Source organism: Plecotus auritus (genome assembly GCF_963455305.1).
Source record: "Plecotus auritus genome assembly, chromosome: 6".
NCBI classification, from domain to species: Eukaryota; Metazoa; Chordata; class Mammalia; order Chiroptera; family Vespertilionidae; genus Plecotus; species Plecotus auritus.
Genome location: NC_137773.1, coordinates 143,139,497 through 143,156,918, shown reverse-complemented (window position 1 = coordinate 143,156,918; position 17,422 = coordinate 143,139,497). Strand labels below are relative to the sequence as shown.

The following is a 17,422-nucleotide window of genomic DNA, read 5'->3' as shown; positions in this document are numbered from 1 at the left end:
AGACCTCAATCTGCCCATTATACTGGGAAACCTTTAGTGGTTGAGAAAGCCAATCAAGGGAGGTTTTAGCTTTGGGGGAACTCACTTCAGGCAAATAGGCCCTGACCACTTACAAAGCCCTAAAGAGGCAAAGAGCAGCACTAAGTCCAGTAGAAAGCCAACCAGGCACTGGGCATAGAGCCTGTGGGCTCTCTTCTCCAATGACATACTTCCTCCAGCCACAGGATCAAATGATGTGTAAACAACGCCTATCCGCAAAACAGTTCACATTTTGCTGGCTGTTCTAGCATCCTTGTGAAATAGCAGGGAGGGCTTCCCCCATGTCTCCCCTTCCTTCAGATGGCAAAACTGGTCCTGTTTCCTTACTGTGTCTTAGATCATTCAAAGATGCAGGCAGCTTCCAAGAGGTGAGCAGCAGACTTTTTCAAAATAATCATCATCACTTTAACCCATACACTGATAGCCTGCAACATGCCACACTTAGATTTATTATTATTCATTTACTGCTCTCAGTAATCTTGTAAGAAAATGTTACTTGCCTATCTTACTTGCAACGAAACCAAAGTTCAAAGAGACTCACTCTGCTCCTGCAGCTTATGTGTGGGAGGGGTTGGCTGTGTCTGGGGCCTCTTAGACTCTGCACCCCTGCTTAGACCCTACACCCTTACACCTCACTGCTCCTTACAGAGACCCACCTGGAAGCCAGAGCATAAGCACCTCCTATAAGGACTGGGAAGCTAAAGGAGTGTCTCTAATCAAAGGATCATGTCCTGGACACTCCCTGGGACTTCACCTGAAAAAGCAACTCCTTGGTGTGAATGTCATAGACCAAGCATGTATCGTTTTCATCCACCACGGCCAGCTTTTTTCGGGAGGCGCTCATGTCTAAGCAGCGCACGGCTGTGGTCTGTTTCAGTAGGACAATGGCAAAGAGATTGTCCACGAAGATCTTCAGAATCTGGCAAAATTTCAGAGAAAAGGTGTGAGTCACCATGGCAACAAGACCCTGGAATACTGCCAGGCTGTTGGAACCCATGTGTTCTAAAAAAACAATTCCCACTAACTTCACTAGAGGCTCTGTGTAGAGAAAAGGACTCATCAAAAGAAAGGGATCAGGGCTTATCCTTAGGAGAACAGAGTATAGTTCATCTGAGGTCACCAAAGTAATAACATGTTGGCCCCAAGACATGACAAACTTACTTGAAAGTCTGCTTGACTGGGGATTTGTTAATGACATTACCCAACTGCAGGGTTAGGAAACACAATTCAGCAGAGGTCTGAGTAACTAACACAGGAAGAGGCTACTGTAAACACTGACAAGACATCTGGTATAACCACTGCAAAATGATGATGATGATGATGATGATGATGATGATGATGGTAAAAGCAATCAGTCATTGACTGTTTTTGATAGTTCTGTAAAATATTATCCTCATTTGTAAAACCTGAGCCTCAGAGAGGTGAAGTCACCTGCATAGGGTCACACAGCTAGTAAGTAGCTAAACACAAACATGACCCCAGGTCAACCTGCCTCCAAAGTCCATGCTTTCAGGCCTCACACTGGAAGTGACATTGTGACAAAAACACATTCCTCCCCTTTGGTTTTGCTATTCTATGGTCCCTGCTAATGCATACTCCCTGACTCCCATCCTCAGGAAAGGCCTGACAAACCTCCACCACAAGCCATCTGCTAGACAGCTTGGCTCTCAGGCTAATGCAGTTACATTTTTACTTTCAAATTTCCATGAAGCCCACTTAGAACTTTTCTTATTTTGAGCAAAGAACACATACAGAAAACTGTTCAACTTTGTATAACCTAGATTTTCCACATCTATTTGAATAAAGGGCCCATTTTTCTTATAATATCTAGTAATAGCCTACAGACCAGTACCTTCTAGGACACAAGCTAGAACACACTGCCTTAATCCATTCACTGCTCTAATAGGGATCTGACCTAAGGAATGATCTCTGCCTCCCTCTCTACCAAGCCACAGAAACTGCTCCTCTAACAAATCTCCCACCATCTGGGTGACTTTTAAGCCCACCAATCTACTCAACTCTTGGCCCAGGAGTGCAATGCCAACTCTGCCAGAATGGGGCATGCTATGAGTCTGAGGACCACCTCTTCTTTGGCCTGAGGCTATCCTTATAAAAGGTAGCTCTAATGTGCCCATGAAGGGAAGAAGCCTTTTCTTGCCCTGAAAACCTATCTCAGGGTCATAACTTGTCTGGTTGCCTGCATTTGCATGCAGATAGTCAGACTGATGGGCAACATGAAAGAGCACTCACCTGTCCATTCTTCAGGCCCACCAACAGACCTTCCCTTCCTGGAGGGCCACCAATCACCTTGATGTAGCGAATGAGAGATTCCATCTGCCACTCACGCTCTTTCATTCCACTGAAGGACAGGCACTGCAGCCGTTTCTCCTAGAAAGCAACCCCAACTCTGCATGGATATTCAACAGAATAAGTGTTCCCTAGCCCTCCAAAGGAGGTCTTCCTGCCGCTGAGGGATGAAAAACACTTTATATTCAGGATCTATCTAACCTAGTCCCCATGATTGGTATCGTTAATCCTTCATGAAAGTCTTCCCATGGATCCTCGCTCAGCCTCAGAGCTTCTGTGCAGATCTCTAAGGAGCCAAAAGCACACCTGTTTGCCACTTCTATACTATAAACCTGTGGTACCCCTAAACTGCTTAAAGTTCTAGACTTTTAGAGATATTTTAATAATATTTTATATCTATAGTGATTCCTAAAGGAATCCATTTTATCACTTCCAATAGACCTAATTTCATGAAACAAAATCCACCTCTACTTCCAAGAAAGATGCTGGGTTGGCCTTCTCTCAAAGTCTTTCCAAACTTCTCTTGGCATTGACCTAGACATTTTCTAGGAAGCTCTAAGTTGAGAAATTTTTTTCTGTGAGAAAAAAATCTATCAGAAAGTAAAAACTACCTTTACTGTTTTGAATTAAAATACATTGTTTTTTTGTTTAACTGAAGGATATAATAAATTTTTATGTGTATATGTTTACCCAAAAAAATCAATCTTCATTTTGTGGGATATCAATTTAGGCTTTAAGTCATTAAAATATACATAATCCCAGTATAACAAAGTACTCTGCAATACAAAAAAGAAGTTGCCTCCTGTTTGTGGCCCATGACTTTCTAGTAGAGTCTGACCATATAGATGTCAACAAAATAAAAGCAATAACCAATTCCTAATGACCAAAAAACCCTGAGTTGGGTACCTTTTCCTTGGAGGAAGCATAAGGTGGATTCAGTCTGATCTGCTGCTGCTTACCTGGCAGAGGATGATGTGATCAGAGCACACCACCAGGAGGTTGCATTCAAACTTTTTGACAATCTTCTCCTTTACCCGGTAACGCATGTCTGATGAATCATCTGAATACAACTCATAGATGAGGATTTTTTCTGGCAGTTGGATAGCTAATCGATTTTTGTAGATGGCAATTTTCTTGACAAGCTCTTTGCATTTAATCCGAACTGTCAAAGGAAAAAAAAATCCAGTTCTAGTAAGAGGTTGTTAAGTAAGGTAGAAGGCAGAGAAATGAAAAGCTATCATTTACTTAATGCTACTGGCAATTAAAGGAGACACTCTCATCAAAAAAATCTTTAGAGTGCCTAACATGTACAATCAGCTCTGCTAAACACTGGGATCCAAAGTCTTATATAATCTTTGTGATCCAAAGCTTACAACTGAGTATGGAAAATGAAATGCTTAATGCTACCATCACTTGCTGAACATAAATCTAAACTCCTCTGCATGGCACTAACGGCCCCTGATGATCAGGAGCCCACCTGAGTGACTGCCCACAACTCTGGTCACTCTCCAAACACCACCCTTGACAACAGTGAACCATGTGTAGTTTGTGGGGTACACTAAACTCTCACACTCATTATGGACCAGGTGGAGAAAATATCTCCAGAAGGGATGCTTCGGAGCTGTCCAAGTGCTACACCCTCACCATCACTGTTGGAATCTTCAAATGGAGGTGCTCCCAGATGGGGACCAAAGAATGTCTGTCATCTGAATCTGCAAGACAACTCCCAACCAGAATCCCTACGCACAGGCATCTGGCAGTGTGCAGTGTCCAGTATATCTGGATATGAATACACTTGAAACAAGTGGATTCTTAGCCTATTTAACCAGCCCACCCCTTTGGGTGGATAGAAGAAAATACTGAGTTTGGACTGACTGCACTAGGCCTGGAACCCTGATCTGACTGAGCTTGTGGTAATCCACTGCCTCTGCTTAACTCTGGGGCAAGGACCTGACAGAAGGCAAGTTGAGATGTAGCTGAGGGAGAAGTACCCCAGAAGTGCCTCTGACCAGAAAGAATGCAGGTCCACAAAGACCCATGCAGGTCAGCCACCATGGCTCTGACTTGTTATACATTATCCTCCCTTAGTTAGGGAGTACATGTTCCCCTGGAATTATCTGAAAAATGTTGTGAGTCTGTGTGGTATTTTTTGAGAAAGGGTTTCTTGCTTTCATTAGATTCTCAAAAACATCTACATTCTCCCCTTGCCCCACCTCCTCACAAAAAAAAAAAAAGCAAGAACCACTGGTCCAACATGTTTCCAAAAGTCCAAGGAGAAATATTTCCTACCATTTCACTTGCCCTGTCAGCAGTCCTCTCCACCTACACCTCTCCCCAGTATCTAGAGGGTAGAGGGACTCTACCTTTCTGCTCAGTGATCAGGTGCTGCACGATGACATCAGTCATGCTATCCCTGTATGCATACCGGTCCTTATAGAGCCCATGGACAGTGCTGAAAATAAGCTGGTAGAAGGAAATGGTGCCATCCTGGCAGCCTACCACCTGCAGGGAAAGAGAGGTGTCAATTCCCAGCTCTCTGTGGAGAAAGAGTCTACCTTCCCATTTGTCAGGAACAAACATCAATGATTTGACTAGCTAAGCAGGCCTGATGTTCAGTTCCTACTCAGACAATGGCCCAATAAAAATGAACTCCCTCTTCTTACCACATAGTTGGAATCAGGCTTCACTTTACAAGTCCACACCCAGGAGTTCTGCTCCCCAACAGTCCCGAGCCGCACTCCATCCTTGGTGAAAAGGGATACTTGTTTGTCTGACCCTCCCAGTAAAATGTACTCCCCTTTAGTAAAGTAGCTGATGCAGCAGGGGTCAAAATTCAGTGACCGATCCTTCCCAATCTGAGGAAAGAGAACATACACTAAAGGAAAAAACAACTTCTGAATCCTGAAACTCAATACATGTTAGCTATTATTACTATTATTATTATTATTATTAAGCCAGATCCCTTTAAATGTCAAAAACACTTAAAATGCCAAAAATACACAAATTATACCTAAGCCTAACATAAGATTTACTTCATCATCCCATATTTAATTCTAAATCTTCCCAGAATTAAAAGATACTTACACAAGAAAACAATTTTACTGTTCCAAATAAGTTGGGGGTTACTTTCTCAGAAGACTGAGGTTGTTTATTAGTCAAAAACTCTGGGCCACAACATGAACACGATATTTCCCATGGCCCTGACTTTCATATTGAGCTTTTTTTTTATTGTCACTATAGCAGCAAGACCCCATTCCCACCTAGCATAGTGTGGTTATTTGTTCTAGGAAACTTCTAATACCCAGCCTCAGTGCCAGGTACACAGTAGATGTGCCAATAAATATTTATTAAATGATGATGGACATACATTAAGTGGATGAATACTAGTAGATAGGATCAGGGAAACTGGATGCTAGATAATTAAAATGATGGTTCTGAGAAAACAGCCATAGGAAACTGAGAAAATTCTTTGTTATCTACAACCTTTATTTTTACTTGACTACAAAAGAAATGAGCAATGGTAAGGTGAGGCAGAAGAAATGGCTCCACAGTTAGGCTAAACATACCTAAAAACCCCACTTCTAGCATGATATGTTTTGAGAAATAAAGATGCTGTTAAACAAAAGGCTCCATTGAAATGGCTGCATTTCTCATTTGCTTGGCTGTGGTAGTAAGCCATCCTCACCACTTTCACTCTAATCCTCAATGTCTCCAGTCTCCTAACAGATTTCCTACCACTAGGCTCTCTTTATTTTAATTCACCCTCCATAGAAATAAGGAATTCTCTGAAACAAGAATCTGACCAAGACACTCCCTACCTAAATCTATGGCTCCAAAATACTCACAGAATACGATGTTCAAACTCCATATTCACACTACAATCTTGTCTCATCTTCCTTTCTAGCACCATCTTCTCTCCACAAATCTTGGGACCCAGTCACCCTGAACAACTCACTGTTCCCTGAGTTGTCATCTATTTTCATTTCTCCCTGCCTTTTCAGATGCTATTTCCCTGCCTGAAACACCATTCCCAATGCCCTCTGCCTAGCAAACTCCTGCTTATCCTGCTCAAAGTCACCTCTACAAAATCTCCCATCTCCACCAAGCAGTGATGTCACCCTCATTTGTGTCCCTATAGCTATCTATCTGTACAGCTCTCTATCATGCCATGTATCACTGCACTGGCACTGTTGGCTTTAGAGTATGTCCCCACCAGCCTGTGAACTATAGCAGAGCAGAGGCATTAACTTACAAAGCTCAATGTCAGCGGCTCCTAACACAGATGAAGGATTGGCCTAAATGGGTGCTTATAAATGTGGGTAGGATGGAGAAAGCAAATATAGAAGGCAGGGCATGACCAAGACAAAGGTTTTACAGTCAGACCAATCTGGGTTTCAATCCCATGTGCCACCATTTACTAGCAGTGTGAAACCTCAGGCATAGTATGTACTTCACTGCTCTGAGTCTTACCTACTCATTTCTAAAAAGTTGATAATCACAGGGTTTTATTAGACTTAAATCAGATAAAGGATGCACAGCCTAGAACACAGTGCCTGGTATCACAGCAAATAACTCAATAAATAAAAGCAAACAACAAAAAGTTATAATTACTAGTAATACAACCTCAGAAAGTGAAAAACTACTACAGGCATGACTGTAACTGCATCTCCCACTGGGTCTGTACAGAGCTGCATACCTGTTTGCCACTTAGTTGGTAGAAGGAAAGTTTCTGCCCCCAATCAGCTACAGCCAGGATGTCATTACGTTCCTCTCTAATCAACAGAAGACAAAAGAGGTTATGGGGGGCCATGGTCTGCTGATGAGTTAGCCCTAAGGGTTTAATAAACAGGAAAAAGAAAGCCCTGGACAACCTGTCAGATTGCCAAATGTTGTATAGTAATACTGAGATTAAGTTGTAACATGGGCCAATCCATCAATCAGCCCAATAGGATGAGGGGAGGCAAGGCTCGATTCAACCTTCCTGGGATCTATTATTTCCCTAAATGCCCTACCATGAGCTTGTGGCACCGGTGAAGCTAAAACCCTCATTTCAAAGCTTCCTGTGGAGCAACGATAAGAAAGGGCAAGGCTGCAGACTCAAGAGTGCTTTATTCTTAGGTATACACAGTATAGGGAGATAGCAGAGAAATGTCTTTTGCAATGGGAAGGCATGGATTGTCTGACTTTTTTAATAGACAGAGGAAACCTTGCTTGCTCTTCTTGAAGAGGGAAAATTAATACCTAAACTAGGTTTTCTCACAGTTGGGGTGAAATGGTGTCTGACTGGATATTATAAAAATAAAAGTAATGGGCTCTCTAATGATCAACAACTGTCTTTGAAACTGGGTCCCTATCAGGATCAGTGACTTGGGACCAGGACTGTAGGACCAGCACACAGGAGAAACTGAGGCTGGGAATCAGGCTACTTGGGAATCTAGTTTAAGAGTTTAATCCCTGCCTTTGAGGCCTGGCCTTAACCACCTAATGTTGCCTCCTCTTTGTTTATTAGGTCCAGTTTTCCTGAACCCAAACCCTTGTGGTCAACTGGCAGCACCATTAGATATGCAGGCCAGGAATGGTGCAACCTTATCTGCAAAACTCAGCAAAGAGTGCAAAGTGGCAAATACCATGGGCACTAATTCACAACTAAGGGGGGAAAAGACAAAGACCAAGAGCGATGTTAACAGGAAGGGACCTGCAGGTAAACTTTGTGTGACTGGCACTGAAGTCCAAACACAGTCTAGGAGGCCAGCCTGCAATGAGCCCTCTTGGGCATGCCATATATGCCTATCAACTGGGTTCAAGCCCCATGAACTGAATTGGTGGTTTTCAACCTCTTTTTTTCATTTCCTGCCCCCTGGCAGTGGGTCTCTACCAAAACAAAATTCATGTTAAGTAATAAAAAGGATTACTCTGTTTGAAGCACAGATGGGACCTGAAGCCCACCTCTCCCTCCTTTCCTCAACCCCCCACCTCCCACCTCCTTCTTCCAAAGAACCACAGGTACCACAGAACAGTTTGGAAAGTTCCAAGCCAGACTATGTTTACCCAATCAGAAAATCCTGGCTATCCCAGCATTTCCATTCCAGAAAGAAAGAATGCCTGGACAGCCAGGATTTGGGTCGTGAGGATTATGGGTAAGGTGAAGGCTTCTTCTCTGATATGTGCTCCAGGAAATGCAAGGTAAGGTATAGTGTAGGAATAGGCTAAGAAAGGTGTGTAGTAATAGAGGAAGTATTAAATGAATTATGGTACATCTACACAGGGGCATATTATGCAGACATTCAAAATCATGTTTTCAAAGGACTTGTAATGTTACTAGAAAGAGTTCACTCTGTGATGTTAAGTGGAAAAATAGAAAGTAGGATGTGATTTAGTAAATTATATGAACACATTGAGGGGAAATACAATCAAATGCTAACAGTGGTTTCCTCAAAGGATAGGGTTTTACAGAGGAGTTGAACTTTTTCCTTTAGACTTTTCAGTATTTCCTGAAGTCTCTCAAAGGATGATTTTATAATTCACACACAAGTTTTAAAAGGGTATGTTTCCCCCGTATTGGAGGAGCTTTCACCAACATCGACCTCAAACCCTCTTAGAAAAGAGCTTAGAGCAACATCTGCCCCAGCAGGTCTGCTCCGGGGTCTTGTCCCTTCCAAGGAGGGTTCTCGCTCCTCGGGACACACTCACAAGTTGTCGTCCCTGAGACTGTCGTCCTCTTCCTCTGGCTCTTCCTCCTCTGCCTCACTACCCTGACTACTGTACACTGCTGACTTCAGAGTGGAAGGAATTTCCTGAAAATATCTGTTGACAATGACTTCCTCGGCATCCTCGTTCTCTCTGTTCATCCAGAAACTCTCCCATCGGCTGTAGACAATAAGTGGTTGTTCACAATCACAATGCCTAGAACTACACTAAAGCCATAATTTCAAAACCTGTCAAGGAGCCCCTGAACCCTGCCGGAAGAGGACAGCAACCAGGTACACTGGACATCCTGCTTCTCATGAATTAAAAATGGTACCCTGAAGCCACAAAGTCATCTGTGGCCACAAAATCAAACAGCAGGAACTTGGGGGTAGGCTAATGGCCTTTGAAGGTATTAGACATGCATGGTACAGCTCTGGGCTGGACAAAATTATTCAGGAAGAAGCATAATAATCTGGTATAGAAAGGCAGTGGAATTACACAATCTTCTAAATCAAGTAGACACCACCTGTAAAATGACATTGGGCTGGTAAACAATTAAGTCCTTTAATTTACCTTCAGAGGACTCTGTGGGAGATATTGGTGGTTTAATATTATAGGATTACATAAAGAGCACATAAAGGTATTAGCCCACCATCAAAGTCACATTGGCATAGAAAGAAAAGTGTGTGTAAGGTTTGAGAAAGTAGATGTCAATTGTTTGTGGGACTATAGAATTTGGGGACACTTATAGACTTAATTAGGCTTTTTTGGGCAAGGGCAGCAAAATGACTCATGAAAAAGCTATTTATTATTGGGTGGGCACATGTTCTGCCTAACTTGGAGAAAATAACTGAAAAAGAAAAAAGACCAAAATAAAGCCACAGCAAAGAGGTGAGCTATTAATTCATAAGAAAATGGCCCTCTGTGTCGTGTGTGTGTGTGTGTGTGTGTGCGCGTGTGTGCGCGTGCACACACACACACACACACACACACACACACACACACGTGCGCGCGCGCTTTGAGATGGCCTAGATAGCTCATCTGCTTAGCTAAATTTCTGGGATTCATTCCAAAACACAAGATGGGCTCTTAAAAAATTCCACTCAAATGGAACAGGTTCCAAAACATATCAGTCAAGTGGGCTGAGAAGCCTCTGAATGCATGGAGAGCCCTTACGGGGAGAGAAAGAAACAGTGTGCTCTAGAAAGAAGAGAGCTGTAAGAGCACCTTGAAGGGTTCCAGCAGATGGACCATATTGGGGAGAGGGAGCCCCCAGGCCGCTCGATCTTCACTTTTTCCTCGCCATTTTTGTTCCGTAGGCTGATGATTCCATTGAACATCCCCAGAGCCAGGTACTGACCATCATTTGTCCAGCTGTTCACACAACCAGCAAAGGGCACAGGGAGAGGGAAAGGAACACACAGAAAGTAAAAACCAGTGAGGATGATGCCTTGGTTGATATAGAATCTGATGAGGCAGCAATGGTTAGGCTCATCTTGGTGATGATGTAAAAATTAGAGGACCAGACTTAAAATCCCATTTATTTCTGGGATCAACAGATAGATGTGAACACAGGAGCCCCTTTTTCTGAGTTCTCACAGCTCTCTGTACAGACCTCCATGACAGCCCTTAGCTTGTGCCTGCATTGCTGGGTCAGCCTCCATTCCCCACTCACCATTTCAACACCCCTCCCACTTTAAAAACACATTAAGAACAATATCTATGACTTGGTGTATTCTAGGCCTCTAGAACAGGTGCTTAACAGATGTTGAATGAAAGGAAGGCTACACTCAGAAGCTGAACAACAAGAATAGCTACCATTTATAGAGTGTCTTCTATATGCCAGGCTCTGTGCTGAACACTTTTAGACTCTTTAGTTTGTGCGCATTTCACAATAGCCCTATCAAATCAGTATTTGTACCCAGATGAGGAACCTGAGGCTCCAGCTCAGAAAGATTTTGTAACTTTCCTAAGGTTACTGAGCCTGTCAGTCATCCATCTGGATATGAATCCAGGTCTAGCAGCAAAGCCTATGCTTTCTCCAGTGCGCATGCCGCCTGGGAAGGACAATCTTGCATCTCCAAATAGTCTCCACTGAGGACAGCTGTAGGCTGAGGAGGTTTGTAACTAGATAACTGCATGAAAGCAATTTATAGTTTTCTTTTGCTTGATGGTCAAAGGCAGGTACAAGTCCTTCCTACCAAGAAGACCAGAAAAGAAGACAAGAGGAAATACAGGGGCCCAAACCAACTAGCTAACACAGACTTTCTCTACTATATGAATTTACTGGATTTTGAGAGTCTGTTTAGACAAGAAGGGAACATAAAGTCTACCTTCAGAGCTGTCTTTAACTCACCTACAGCAGGTGATCTTGCTGCTGGATTTGTGTTTGGAGACAGACTTCTGTTCAGGAGACCACAAGCCTTCAATGAAAAATAATATTTAAAAAAGACAGATTGGTTGGAATATTACTCAGCAATAAAAGAGGAACAAAAAACTGAAACACAGACAACTAAGAGGATCTCTGGAGCTTTATGGCCAATCTTTAAGCCAATCTTAAAAGGTCACACACTGTATGATTCAACTTTATAAATTCTTGAAATGACTAAGTTATATAGAATGGAGAAGAGATTAATAGTTACCAGGTACCAGATGTTAGGGATAATAGAAAGTGTAGGGGAGTAGATGATGATAAGGAGTATCTTTATGGTGGTGAGAAACCCAGCTTCCTGGTTTTGATATTATATAACAGTTACATACGATGTATCCATGGGGAAACTGGATGAAAAGTACATAAGCTTCTCCATTATCTTTGCAACTTACTATGAATCTATAATTATTTCCAAAAAGAAAAAAAAAGAAAAAGGAAGATGGATTGGTGAATTTATAGCCAACTTTTCAGGGGTTTTACTCAGAGAAATGGCAACTTCAGTGTAAATAACTGTTACGTTGTAACCAGAGTACAACTTAGCATTTTATTACATAGGAATGATGCTTTCTGGGGATCTGATTTCCACTCCCAGGCCTCACCCACATGAACATGACCCTATACAAGCTGTGTCTTGTCCATGGCACATTGGTCACCTTCGGCTTGCTCCCTCCTGCCCCAGATGCTCTGGCTTAGGGTCCCACAACAGGCAATATAAGCAAATTCTACCCTTTGCCTGAGCCATATGGCATAACCAAGAAAGTAAATACAGTGTGAAAATATATTTATATAGCAAGGTGCAATATCAAACAAATGATTTTCCCCTTTCCCCTGATCCAGAATGCCTCCCCAAACATTTCCAACTAGCATATTATCTGTGCTCCACTGAGCCTGCCCAGAAGTCCCCCCTCCTGGGCCTTCCTCAGCAGTGCTTACATGACTCAAGTCCAATCCCTGGTCCCACCACTTACTTGCTGGGTAACTGCTTGCTCTAAGCCCCAATTCTTTTTTCATCATTGGAGTGAGAATGAGAATAATAACCTGAATTAAAGGGTTGTCATAGAGCTCCAATAGAAATTCATTTTTTACCCTCAGCACAGTACCTAGCACACCACAAGCATTCAGTAAGTACTATTACTCACTATTACATTTTTACAAATTCTACCTTCCCTCCTACCCGACTACAAATTCTTTGAGGGCAGGGATTCTATTTTGTCTTTTTAATCCCAAAAGTAAGCACATTGACCAGATCCTCACATGGAGAAAATGCTCTATTTTATTAATCAATGACAGTCTTTCGCCCTTTTATTTATACACTAGGGGCTTGGTGCACGAATTTGTGCATGGGTGGGGTCCCTCGGGGTGACCTGTGGGAATCGGGCCCCAGATCACGCCCCCAGCCTCGCATCCCTGCAGCCCCACCTGGCACCCTGTCTTGGCCTGGTGCCGACCCCTCACTTGTTCCACCATCCTACCTGTGGGGCAGTCAATCGGGGCCAGGGACCCCCCTACCCGGCTCCCTCAGCGCCTGGAAGCTGGGTGGCGGCCCCGCCCCCGCCACCACCGCTGGTCACCATCTGCAGGGCAATCAGTGGGGCGATTGGGCCCCGCTCACACCTGCCTTGGCCTGGCACCACCCGCTCACCTGCTCCACCATCCCACCGTGGTCCCACTCTTATCGGAGCCAGGAGCACCTCCACTGCTGCCTGCTGCAGCTGCTGGTTGCCCACCATGTTCTGCACCACCTCCTGGTGGTCAACACACATTACTACAAGTGGTCAAACTCCCAGTCAAACAACCGCCCAAGGGGACAATTTGCATATTAGGCTTTTATTATATAGGAAGATTCTCTCTTTTAAACCTCAGAACTTTATCAGTGAGATAAATGGTAGAAACACTGACAGGAATTAAGTCTCTGACTTCTTGATAATGGCTGATCTATTGTACCTACTATCTCTTAGCACAAAAAACAGAATTGATGAGCTGAAAGCCAGAAGTGACTTTGAGTAGAGATAACCTACAAGCCTCTGCTTACTTTCCCTCCCTGCCTCAATGGACACTACACTGACCCCTCCTCTGTGCCAGTACTATGCCTCAAAGCATTCAACCCATCAGGGAGGACAACTATAGCCACCACACCAGTAGCAATGGTGAAACACTGCACAAGAAGCACAGTTAAAATAGTGAAGAATTTCACACATACAAAGATGTTGAAGGACACAAAGGTGGGGACAACTGAACTGTCTGTGAGGCATGGAAGGCTTCCCAGAGGTGAAAACACCAAGTTATACCCGTGCTCTCCATTTTACATTTTCCTTCCCTGGGGCCTTTCTTGCTGTTTCCCAGATTTCTTACCAGACTCAGTGTCATCATTCACTCTCTTGGTTTCTACACATAAACTATCGTTTCCCCACCCTTGCCCACCCTGCCAGCCAATTAAGGAAGAGAAACATCATAACTCTCTTGGGACAAAACCACCACCTTCTGGAGAGATTTCAGGATTTTCTGCTCAAATCTGCAGTTATTCCAGGACAAGATATCAGGAACCTACCAAAATCATTAGAGGAACAAGATGCAAGTTGGTGGGTAGCAGGATTGTAAGAGACAGACTGGATAGAATCGTTGTGCCTGGGAAGTAAACAATTATAGATTATTATGCAGCAAACAGCAAATGCTTTGATGGCTACAATTGCAAATTGAAATGATGAACCCATAGTCTGGTTACACATCACAAGCTCTTATGCAAGTGACCAACAAAAAAGCATAGGAATTAATTCTCCTTCCTCTGGATTGTCCCTCACCCCATTTTTATTTCTTAAACATTACCCACTCATCAGCTTAAATGCCACCTCCACCAGGACTAGTGTGCTGGACACCTCTGCTTTGTGAGCTCATACAACGATGTAAAGCACTTAGTCTAGTGCCAGCTGCATAAGAAGTGCTTTATTAATGGCTGTTATTCTCATTGTTTTGTGGAGGCCTGGAAATATAAGATGGATGTGCAGTGAAGATATTTCAAGCTAAGCCCCGCCGGCGAGGTTAACTGTCAATCTACGAACCACTAGGTCACATTTTGATTCCCGGTCAGGGCATGTGCCCAGGTTGCAGGCTCGATCCCCATTGATGTTTCTATCTCTCGCTCCCTCTCCCTTCCTCTCTGAAATCAATAAAAATGTTTAAAAAAAAAAATAAAAGCCCTAACCGGTTTGGCTCAGTGTCTAGAGCAGCCGTGGGCAAACTACGGCCCGCGGGCCGGATCCAGCTGTTCTATCTGGTTCTCTTGCTCTCCCCTCCGCTCCTTTACTTTGAATTTATATTAGTTCACACAAACACTCCATCCATGCTTTTGTTCTGGCCCTCCGGTCCAGTTTAAGAACCCATTGTGGCCCTCGAGTCAAAAAGTTTGCCCACCCCTGGGCTAGAGCATTGGCCTGCAGACTGAAGGGCTCCCGGTTCAATTCCAGTCAAGGGCACATGCCCTAGTTGTGGGCTTGATCCCCAGTAGGGAGCGTGCAGGAAGCAGCCAATCAATGATTCTCTCTCATTATTGATGTTTCTATCTTTCTCTTCCTCTCCTTCCCTTTCTGAAATAAATAAAAATATATTAAAAAGATATATTGCAGGCTAAGATCTTAAAATATAGCAAATCCTTAGACAATAATGAAACCTAAGTGAGTCATGTACCACATATGGCATCTAAGCCCCATTTTACTCCTTACTTCCGGGTAACAGTTTACTCACAACTTCACTCATTCATTGGTTTATTCATTCAAAAGTTGTTTGGTGATTTGTACACCCATGTCATAGAAGCATTATTCAAAATAGCCAAGAGGTAGAAGCAACCCAAGTGTCCACTGACAACATATAAATGGATAAAGAGGAGAAACCAAGATGGCGGCATAGGTAAACACCTAAACTGCTGCCTCGCACAACAATATCAAAACTACAACTAAAAGTCAAAACGGACGCCATCCAGAACCACAGGAAAGCTGGCTGAGTGGAAATTCTACAACTAGAAGAAAAGAGGAAAGCACATTGAGACTCAGAGGAGCTACAAAAGGCTGAGGTATGGAGACTCGCACACGGAGAGGAAGGGTGGCTGTGTGCACGGGCAGCTGAGTGCGCGGCTGGCTTTCTAAAGCGGGAGGGAGAAGGAAACTCCAGACTGCACTGAACTCCAGTCCCGGTGAGACGCTGGGAAACCAGACTCATTCGGGGGGAATCTGGACGGTCAGGAAAAAGAAAGCACACTAAGACTCCAGAGCTGCGGAAGGCAGAGGTCTGGAGGCATGCGCACGCGCAGAGAGGACTGACTGCTGAATGCACGGGAGGCTGAGTGCGCGGCTGGCTTTCTAAAGCAGGAGGGAGACAGAAGCTGCTGACTGTGTTGAACTCCAGTTCCGGGCAAGTTTCTGGGAACCCCAATTCATTCGGGGAGAAACTGGACTGTCTGGCAGTGGGTGAAACTAGAGAGCGGCTTTCTCTCAGAGGTGCTTGCAGCGATTACCGAGGGACACTGAGACCCAGGGGCCTCATAGGGCAGGGCTGACGGGAAACCAAGGCTGTGTGCTCCGCCCTGAAACTCTGCCCCATCCAAGCTGAGCACAGAGGCTTTTGCAATTTTGCAAGTCTTGTCTCATAAGAGTGTCTCCAGCACAGAAGTGTTCCCAGCGTATACACAGCTGATCCTCACAGCCAATTGGCCTGGAGGCCAATTCCTCCCAGTGATACCAACAACAATCAAGACTTAACTACAACAAGGCTGAGCACACAGACCACAAAGGGGTGCACCAACAGTGTCCACCTCAGGTAACTGGGGAGACTGAGCCACTGTGCCCTAGAGGACACCTACCACACAAAACTACTCTACCAACTCAGGGAAGCAACGAAAATGTGGAGACAAAGAAAGAGCTCACAAATGAAAGAAATGGAGGAAAGCGAACGACTGGATATAGAGTTCAAAACCATGGTTATAAGGTTTTTCAATAATTTTCTAGAAAAGGCCAATAAATTTAATGAGACCCTCGAGGATATGAAAAGGACCAACTAGAAATTAAACATACACTGACTGAAATAAAAAATATTATACAGAGCCCTAACAGCAGACTAGAGGACTGCAAGAATCAAGTCAAAGAGTTGAAATACAAAGAAGCAAAAAACACTCAGCCGGAAAAGCAAAAAGAAAAAAGAATCCAAAAAGTTGAAGATAGTGGGGGAAATAAGAGATCAACTGAAGGACTTATATGCATGCATAGAAGAGTAACCAACGGATGCAAAACATTGGGGGGTGAGGGCATGTATGGGAGTGGGTTGGGGGGGGGCAATGGTAAAATATGTACACATATAATACCTTAATAAAAATATATATAAAAGAAAAAAAAAGTTGAAGATAGTGTAAGGAGCCTCTGGGACAACCTCAAGCGTACCAGCATCAGAATTATGAGGGTGCCAGAAGAAGAGAGAGAGCAAGATACTGAAAACCTATTTGAAGAAATAATGACCGAAAACTTCCCCCACCTGGTGAAAGAAATAAACTTACAATCCAGGAAGTGCACAGAACCCCAAACAAAAGGAATCCAAAGAGGACCACACCAAGACACATCATAATTAAAATGCCAAGAGCAAAAGACAAAGAGAGAATATTAAAAGCAGCAAGAGAAAAACAGTTAGTTACCTACAAGGGAGCACCCATACGATTGTCAGCTGATTTCTCAACAGAAACTATATAGGCCAGACGGGAGTGGCAAGAAATATTCAAAGTGATGAACAGCAAGAACCTACAACCAAGATTACTCTACCCAGCAAAGCTATCATTCAGAATTGAAGGTCAGATAAAGAGCTTCACAGATAAGAAAAAGCTAAAGGAGTTCATCACCACCAAACCAGTATTATATGAAATGCTGAAAGGTACTCTTTAAGAAGAGGAAGAAGAAGAAAAAGGTAAAGATAAAAATTATGAAC

At 43.5% G+C, this 17,422-nt stretch overlaps 1 protein-coding gene across 3 annotated transcripts in view; it reads right to left on the bottom strand.

The window, feature by feature from the left end:
• The window catches only part of IFT122 (intraflagellar transport 122), a 75,288-nt gene that overhangs the window by 35,695 nt on the left and 22,171 nt on the right, over nucleotides 1–17,422 (bottom strand). For 2 of the 3 annotated variants that reach the window (XR_013960960.1, XM_080675580.1), the window contains exons 5-13: nucleotides 14,013–14,089; nucleotides 11,390–11,456; nucleotides 10,261–10,407; nucleotides 7,043–7,118; nucleotides 5,010–5,201; nucleotides 4,710–4,848; nucleotides 3,306–3,508; nucleotides 2,290–2,427; nucleotides 794–958 (exon numbers count right to left, since the gene is read on the bottom strand). Coding sequence is in view for 2 of the 3 variants with exons in the window: in XM_080675580.1 (XP_080531706.1) it covers nucleotides 794–958; nucleotides 2,290–2,427; nucleotides 3,306–3,508; nucleotides 4,710–4,848; nucleotides 5,010–5,201; nucleotides 7,043–7,118; nucleotides 10,261–10,407; nucleotides 11,390–11,456; nucleotides 14,013–14,089 (1,204 nt within the window). In the remaining variant the exon portion in view is untranslated. Of the gene's footprint in view, nucleotides 1–793; nucleotides 959–2,289; nucleotides 2,428–3,305; nucleotides 3,509–4,709; nucleotides 4,849–5,009; nucleotides 5,202–7,042; nucleotides 7,119–9,036; nucleotides 9,214–10,260; nucleotides 10,408–11,389; nucleotides 11,457–14,012; nucleotides 14,090–17,422 lie in introns of all 3 variants that reach the window. The other variant, XM_080675581.1, reaches the window with a different exon arrangement.